General features: G+C 41.4%; 1 protein-coding gene across 1 annotated transcript; it reads left to right on the top strand.

The window, feature by feature from the left end:
* The first annotated feature begins 2,317 nt into the window (after positions 1-2,317).
* On the top strand, positions 2,318-4,073 carry SPINT4 (serine peptidase inhibitor, Kunitz type 4). Its single transcript, XM_028828451.2, has 2 exons — positions 2,318-2,432; positions 3,889-4,073. The coding sequence occupies exons 1-2, from the start codon at positions 2,318-2,320 to the stop codon at positions 4,071-4,073; spliced, it is 300 nt and encodes a 99-aa protein (XP_028684284.2).
* Positions 4,074-9,258: the final 5,185 nt, after the last annotated feature.

The following is a 9,258-nucleotide window of genomic DNA, read 5'->3' on the forward strand; positions in this document are numbered from 1 at the left end:
GATAAAGAAAATGTTATATATATATATACATACACACACACATATATACACACACACACACATATATATAGTGTATATATATAGTGTATATATATATGTGTGTGTGTATACATATATACACACACACCATGGAATTCTATGCAGCCATAAAAAGAAATGAGATCATGTCCTTTGTAGGGATATGGATGGAGTTGGAAGCAGTTATCCTCAGCAAGCTAACACAGGAGCAGAAAACCAAACACCGCATTTTCTCACTTATAAGTGGTAGCTGAATGATGAGAACACATGGACACACAAGGGGAACAACACACATTGGAGCACATCATGGGGGTGGTAGGGAGAGGGAGAACATCAGGAAGAATACCTGGTGAATGCTGGGCTTAATACCTAGGTGTAGGGATGATCTGTGCAGCAAATCACCATGGCACATGTTTATGTATGTAACAAACCTGCACATCCTGCACATGTACCACTGAACTTAAAATAAAAGTTGAAGTTTTTTTTAAAGACAGCATTTACAATAATGTTAAAAATGTAAATAAGATTGTAATACATGCATTAGAAATATCATAAACTTTTTTTTTTCTTTTGAGACGGAGTCTTGCTCTGTCGCCCAGGTTGGATGGAGTACAGTGGCGCTATCTCGGCTCACTACAACCTCCGCCTCCCGGGTTCACGCCATTCTCCTGCCTCAGCCTCCAGAGTAGCTGGGATTACAGGTATGCGCCACCATGCCTGACTAATTTTTTTTTGTATTTTCAGTAGAGACGGGGTTTCACCATGTTAGCTAGGAGGGTCTCGATCTCCTGACCTCGTGATCCACCTGCCTCGGCCTCCCAAAGTTCTGGGATTACAGGCATGAGCCACGGCACCAGGCCAAACCTTTCTTTAAAATATTAATGAAGATCTAAATAGATGGAAATATATATATATATATCAAAGACAATATTATAATGATATGATTCTTTTCAAGTTGATCTGTAGATCCAATGCAATTCAAATGAATATCTGAAATAGGTCTTTTGTTTTTGGGTTTTTTTTTTTTTTGAGTCAGAGTCTTGGTCTGTCACCCAGGCTGGAGTGCAATAGCAGTCTCAGCTCACTACAACCTCTGCCTCCCGTTTCAAGCGATTCTCATGCCTCAGCCTCCCAAGGAGCTGGGATTACAGGAACTCGCCACCATAACCAGCTAATTTTTGTATTTTTAGTAGAGACAGGGTTTTGCCATGTTGACCAGGCTGGTCTCCAACTCCTGGCCTCATGTGATCCACCCACCTCAGCCTCCCAAAGTGCTGGGATTACATGCATGAGCCACTGCACCTGGCCCAAAACAGGTCTTTTGAATAACTTGACAAACTAACTAAAATTTATATGAAAATACAAAATCCTAAGATAAACAAAGTTCAAGAGATTAAGTGTGGCTTTGCAGTGGGGGTATACAGTGGAGTGAAATAAAGAGCTCAGAAGCAATCCCATGTAATTAAGCAAAATTATTTTGCAGTTGAATAGAAGAGGAACTCGTTAATAAACGGGTCTGGGATCACTGAAAAATGAAAAAGGATCCTTATGTTATACCTTTACCAAAAAATCAACATCAGGTGGTTTTAGGGTGTAAATGTAAGCCAAAATTTCAAAACTCTTAGGAGAAAACAGATCCAAGATGTCCTCATGTTCCTAGATAGCATAGTGTAGTGTAACTAAGAACAAAAACTCTGAAGCCAAATTCAAATCTTGTCTCTACCGCATAATAAATGAGTGACCTTGTACATGTAACCTAATCTCTGTTTCCATTTCATCTATAAATGATGGTAATAATTGTACCTACTTCATAGGGTATATTAAGTATATATAAATTACTTAAAAATAGCACCTGGAATTAAGTAGTACTCTAGGTTATAACCAACCCTGTTACTATTATTATAGTGCTTACTGCACTGTTTCTCTTGTGCCATGATTAGTTTCTTCTGTGCATAAAAGGCCAAAAAGAGAAAGGAAGAAGGCCAAAAAGAGAAAGGAAGAAATCCTTTTTTAATTCCTTGCTCTGATGATTCTACCCTTCATGATTAAATATATGCAGAAGCTCTGATCCTTAAGTTTCTATTGCTTCTAGATGAACATGGGACTCGCTATCAAAGGTCTAATCAGTTTGGGGCCTTCAGCTTCATGGCTGGGTACCCAAGCACTCACTGTTCAACTCAACACCTAGTAATGTCCAGTCCTGGCCCTTGGGGTAGGTGGGCTCAGCCGTCTCAAGTATCAAGCCCAAAATATAACATCAGGTAATACCACAACTATCCTGCCTGCTGCTTGCTGCACCATGAAGTCTGCCAAGCTGGGATTTCTTCTAAGGTTCTTCATCTTCTGCTCATTGAATACCCTATTATTGGGTGGTGTTAATAAAATTGCTGAGAAGATATGTGGAGACCTCAAAGGTATGAAGCTAAGGCAGAAAATAAATCCAAAGGTCAATTATGAGTGAGGGAGAAGGTATTGGGAGAAAACTGTGTTATCTAGGTAGTCCAGGAAGGTCTTCCTTTCATGGCAATACCCATAGACACTTAGTCCCTTGACTCAATACCCATAGACACTTAACCCTTTGACTCAATACCCGTAGACACTTAATCCCTTAGCTCAGGGCATTACTTACACTAGGGGTCCTTTGGATGTTTGATGAGAAAAAACAGAAATGACACAAAGTCCTTTCCAGTCTTTTACAGGAGGTCCAAAGGACTGGAAGGATTTTGAATCAGAGGTTTTGTGACAAATTTCAAAGATCCCAGACCATTGAAGAGTATGTATTGGGATGAGAGAGAAAGGGGGTGGGAGACAGAGCATATTAAGACATTTTCAGTATCTGGGCTATGGACATATCTAGAACTCTCGGACAGATGATTCCTGTTCAGAGGAGCTCACAATGTAAATGTGAGAGGCAATGAGACTTTCTTCTGTAGTGTGTGCAGGCTCAGCGCTTCCAGCGGATAAGAAAGTAGCACAGTTTATACCATAAGTCAGACATTCCAAGTTCTGGTCCTGTTCACTTAGCAGATGTGTGCCCTTGGACAAGTTACTCAACCACTTATTCTCTTAGTCTCAGTTTCCCCGTGTGTAAAATGAAGACCAGAAAAGTGCCTGCTGCAGAGGGTATTTGTGAGTATGAAATAAGATTATGCATATAACTTTACCAGAGAGTAAATTCCAGGCTGGCTGCTTGAGTAAGGTGGGTAACAATTGCTGGATTGTCAATGCAACCATGATTGTGGCTGTTCCAACCACTTACTACCCAACTCTTAACAATAAAAACAGAGGGTTTGCCTCTGGGAAGGCAAGAAAGGAGAAGATGACGGGGTATGAGAATGAAAGAGCATCACCCCAAGGTTATGCATTTTAGCATTTTAGTATGCATCCTGCTTTGAGGATAGCAGCAGGCACGGTTACCTAAATTTTGAAGTATAGGTAGTGTAGTGAATGTATGAAAACTGGGGAGGAGGCACTCTGAATTGCACGTCCAATGTGGGCAATTAAAAGGAAAGGAAGTTGATGTGGGGAAGCAGGAGGATATCGTACTTTAATAAACTGTAAGATATGAAATGTAGGGAACCTCATCGCCCTGCACAAGCTAGTGGTGGAACCTCCTTTTTCACTGATCACTACTTCTCCTTTTCCAATACACTGCTCATGACAACAACCTGAAATTGTAACCAATTTGCATTGTGCAAGGGCAACTTTTCCAAGTAACTAATTCCAAAAGTAAACCAGATGTCTTTCAGAGTCCTTGAATATGAGAATAGTTCCAGGCTAAAGGTAGGAATTTTTAAGGGCCCATAAAGACAAGTTCTCCTGCTGGGTCCTAACCAATTCCCGCTAACTCAATGGGAACCTCTCATGCAGATCCCTGCAAATTGGACATGAATGTTGGAAGCTGCTATGAAGTTCACTTTAGATATTTCTACAACAGAACCTCCAAAAGATGTGAATCTTTTGTCTTCTCTGGCTGTGATGGCAACCTTAACAACTTCAAGCTTAAATTAGATTGTGATGTAACCTGTGTTACAAAATACAAACCACCGGAATGAATCTAATCCTGTCCTTGGTCCTTGGGGTGAGTAAAAGAAGAGGTTTTGACATCCTAAGATAGGGAAAATTGATCAGGGGCTAACCTTGCTTGGAGTGGGAAGAGGGAGGATTGCTCTAATAAAAAGTTTTAAAAGGCCGGGCATGGTGGCTCATGCCTGTAATCCCAGCACTTTGGGAGGCCGAGGTAGGCGGATCACCTGAGGTTGGGAGATCGAGACCAGCCTGACCAACATGGAGAAATCCCATCTCTACTAAAAATACAAAATTAGCCAGGCATGGTGGTGCATGTCTGTAATCCCAGCTACTCGGGAGGCTGAGGCAGGAGAATCGCTTGAACCCGGGAGGCGGAGGTTGTGGTGAGCCGAGATTGCACCATCCATTATGCTCCAGCCTGGGCAAAAAGAGCAGAACTCCATCTTAAAAAAAAAAAAAAAAAAAAAAAAAAAAAAAAAAAAAAAAACACACACATTTGGGTGGGCTGTCAGGATCATTTGCTCGTTTTGCAGTTAGGAAATCAAATGTCCAGAGAGAAAATAATAGCCACCATCTATTGGACAATTACTGTGTGTCAGGCACTGCACTAAGCAATTAACATATATTGATATAATTTAAAATTATATCAAGGTAGACGTATGTCATTATTTTTATTTGACAGATGAAGAAACCAAGTACGGTACAAGTAACCAAGCATCTCGAGGTCACATTATTAAATGGCATAGCAAGGTTTGTAACCAGAGCTGATGGTCACAATGGTCTTGACCATCTTACATGGATAAGGTCACCCAAACCAAATTCTTGCACTCTCATACGTTTGAACTCTCCATAGCAACTTGCTGCTTTATACAACTAAGCTCCCAGCCCATGCTTGACTATTTCCCCATCATTGGAAATAGAAGGTCAATGGTGCCTAACAGGGCTGTGGTTTGGCTAATTCCCAGGAGAACTGGCTGGAGAGTGGCCTTGGGAGTAACTAGAAAGCAGAAATGTTGTTTTGTTTATTTTATATTCCTAGTGGATCTTTGCAGTGCCTGGCACATACTAAGCGATGATTAAGTGTTAAGTGAATGAAAAAGTGAAAGATTAATCAATAAAATAAGGGAAACATTGAGATAGAAGGCATCCTCTGTGCTTTCCCTAGGATAAAAAAATGACCTACATTAATCCAGGGAGATCTTCCAAAACCTGTAACACTGATTTGGGTTTTTCTTTCCTTTGCTTAAACAGGAGATGAGAGGACGTGAACTCAGGAAGTTGTCTGCTGCACCATCCGAAATACAGACACAAGAAAATTCAGACCAATTTTGAAATCTTTGTAATATTTCCATAATACTTTAAGCTTCCACCTGTTTGCTATTTTCCTGACCCTAGTTTTGTCTTTCCTGGAAATTAACTGTATGACCATTAGAATGAAAGAGTCTTTGTGTCAGCCCTGGCTCTCTTAATTTCTCTCCACTTGTCTTATCTAGATTTGCAGAGCTGAAATGTCAACTGGTCCCATCCATTGATTTCCCCCTCACTCCTGAGCCATCCCTCACATATGCACACTTAGCTTACTTTATCCTAAACTGTTTCAGGTTTGACAAGCCCAATCTGTACAGGTTTGCATGACCTCCCCTGTCAAATTGAACTGGTTAGTGGGACCAAAGTACCAAACCTATACTCCCTTTTGATCTTGAAATCAAACCTACCGGTGAACTGCACACTTATGTGAAATGTCCCTGTACTCATAACAAATTTTTCTTTGTCATGTTTCCTGATTCAAGTCCCTCAATTAGTTTAATTACCTTCCAACCTGGTCCCTGTTTAGGAGTAATTATATGGACCTCTGTCATTGCTATTTGACTTGATTATTGTCAGTCCTTCTGGAAGAGAATCCTCAACTTCAGTCCAGTGACTGTGTTTCAGCTACCAAAAAATGATTATCCAAACACAGGTTCCCAAATCTTCTGCATATAATGCTACAGGGTTTGGCATGGCCATGATCAGCCTAGCTGTAAGATTTACAGGTTGCCCACTTCACCTCTGAATTTTTTCATCCAAACTGAACCTGCACTGAAGTAGGAAAACCTATCCTGCCACCTGTTATTGCCCTCTGCACACCTACCATGTCCATCTTATAGACAAAGCCAATCTCTCACCTGTGAATCACAGCCTGGAACAGCGGTAGCTAGGGCCAACATTGTAAACCAGCGAGACCATAACTAGACACACAAGCCTGATCTCTGCTCCATCTTAAGACTAGGAAGATCAATATCCTAAATTAAGAAGTTTTTCTGCAAAAATTTTGGTAACTACAAGATCATAGCCTCGACCAAACAGGGTTTACTCTGAGCAGGTAAAGTGCTAATAACCCAGTTGATTCTAGTGTATTTCAACTTCAATGAAGATCCTAAAATTACAGATCATTCTTGAGCCCCAGACAGCTGCAAGACCCTAAAATAATAGAGATGAGACTAATCCAGTTAGTCCACATACATAGACGTTCTGAGATTTTCCTGTTATGAATCATGAAACTGGGTGTCCCAGAACCAGACAGTCTTTCAGGAACAAGATAGCATATTTTGGGAGCCTGTTTGCTTCCTACTTCAGCCAACTCCTTGAAAAGTCAGAGAAGTAAACAGGGGTGTACAGATATGAATAAAGTCAAGACTAAGCATCCTCTGAGGAAAGAAGGCAATTGTATCCTGGTGAGAAAAGGAAATAGATGCCTGTACAGATTGCTGAGCATCAAAAGTGAGAAAATATGTTGAGTTAGAGCTTTTGAGGCTTAAGTGAGAAAATATGTTGAGTTAGAGCTTTTGAGGCTTTTGAGTTGTGTTGTTCTTCCCGCTACAAAGATCTGGATCAGTCATTGCCTGCTCTCTTGCCAAATCACTAACAGCCACAAAATACCACAGAGGTGTTTGAGATAACATCATGGTCGTTCCAGAGTCCAGCTAGAGAAGTATAAAAGCATAAAAGAAGTGGGAAGTATAAAAACAGGTGCAACTGACCTAGCCAGACACAGAGTTTACTGTTTTCTCTTTCTCCTATATACACTAAATCCCCTTAGTGTATTTAGTGTATATAGGAGTGTGACTTAGTGTATATAGGAGTGTGACTAAAACTAAGAGGAAGAAAGGTTCACAGAAAATACATCTAGGACAGAAGTGTAGATATTTTCTCTGGTTGGAGGTGGGGGGAGGAAGATAGAGAAATAATGTCATTTAGGAAGAAGCAAATGAAGTAAGGAAGCCCAGGCTGTATCACTGTAAAGTCTCTTCTCTGGAATTATCTAATACCACCACCACCACCCCCATTGAATCCACCAAGAGCAGCACAAGTTAAAAGAACTGGGCTGGCCGGGCGCGGTGGCTCAAGCCTGTAATCCCAGCACTTTGGGAGGCCTAGGCAGGCGGATCACAAGGTCAGGAGATCGAGACCATCCTGGCTAACACGGTGAAACCCCGTCTCTACTAAAAAGTACAAAAAACTAGCCAGGCAAGGTGGCGGGCGCCTGTAGTCCCAGCTACTGGGGAGGCTGAGGCAGGAGAATGGCATAAACCCAGGAGGCGGAGCTTGCAGTGAGCTGAGATCCGGCCACTGCACTCCAGCTTGGGTGACAGAGCGAGACTCCATCTCAAAAAAAAAAAAAAAAGAACTGGGCTTTGGGGAGCTAAGCTATTAAAGTGCAAAAGCATAAGGAGGACAGGCTCAGTGGTTCAAGCCTGGATTCCTAGCACAAACCACTGCTCAAGGAAATCAGACAGGACACAAAAAATGGACAAACATTCCATGCTCATGGATGGAAAGAATCAATATTGTGAAAATGGCCATATTGCCCAGAGTAATTTATAGATTCAATGCTATTCCCATTAAACTACTATTGATGTTCTTCATAAAATTAGAAAAAAAACTATTTTAAAATTCATATGGAACCAAAGAAGAGTCCAAATAGCCAAAGAAATCCTATGCAAAAAGAACAAAGCTGGAGGCATCATGTTACCAGACTTCAAACTATACTACAAGGGTACAATAACCAAAACAGCATGGCACTGGTATAAGAACAGACACATAGAACAATGGAACAGAATAGAGAAATCAGAAATAAGACCACATAACTACAACCATCTGATCTTTGACAAACCTGACCAAAAAAAAAGCAATGAGAGAAGGATTCCCTATTTAATAAATGGTGCTGGGAGAATTGGCTACCCATATGCAGACAATTGACACTGGACTCTTTCCCTACACGTCATACAAGAATTAACTCAAGATGTATTAAAGACTTAAATGTAAAACCCAAAACTATAAAAACCCTAGAAGAAAATCTAGGCAATACCATTCAGGACATAGCCATGGGCAAAGATTTCATGGTGAAATTGCCAAAAGCAATTGCAACCAAAAAAAAAAAAAAATACAAAATTTAAAAAAAAAAAAGCAATTGCAACAAAAGCAAAAATTGACAAATGAGATCTAATTAAACTAAAGAGCTTCTGCACAGCAAAAGAAATTATCATCAGACTGAACAGGCAACTTACAAATATGGAGTACATTTTTGCAATCTATCCATCTGACAAAGGTCTAATATCAGGAATCTACAAAGAACTTAAACAAACTTACAAGAAAAGAACAAACAATCCCATTAAAAAGTGGGCAAAGGACATGAACAGATACTTCTCAAAAGAAGATATAGGCCGGGCGCGGTGGCTCAAGCCTGTAATCCCAGCACTTTGGGAGGCCGAGACGGGCGGATCACGAGGTCAGGAGATCGAGACCATCCTGGCTAACACAATGAAACCCCGTCTCCACTAAAAATACAAAAAAAATTAGCCGGGCGTGGTGGCGGCGCCTGTAGTCCCAGCTACTCGGGAGGCTGAGGCAGGAGAATGGCGGGAACCCGGGAGGCGGAGCTTGCAGTGAGCCGAGATCGCGCCACTGCACACCAGCCTGGGCGACAGAGCAAGACTCCGCCTCAAAAAAAAAAAAAAAAAAAAAAAAGATATAGGCCGGGCACGGTGGCTCAAGCCTGTAATCCCAGCACTTTGGGAGGCCGAGACGGGCGGATCACGAGGTCAGGAGATCGAGACCAGCCTGGCTAACACAGTGAAACCCTGTCTCTACTAAAAATACAAAAAACTAGCCGGGCGAGGTGGCGGGCGCCTGTAGTCCCAGCTATTTGGGAGGCTGAGGCAGGAGAATGGC

This window comes from Macaca mulatta, chromosome 10 (genome assembly GCF_049350105.2).
Source record: "Macaca mulatta isolate MMU2019108-1 chromosome 10, T2T-MMU8v2.0, whole genome shotgun sequence".
Classification (NCBI taxonomy): Eukaryota; Metazoa; Chordata; class Mammalia; order Primates; family Cercopithecidae; genus Macaca; species Macaca mulatta.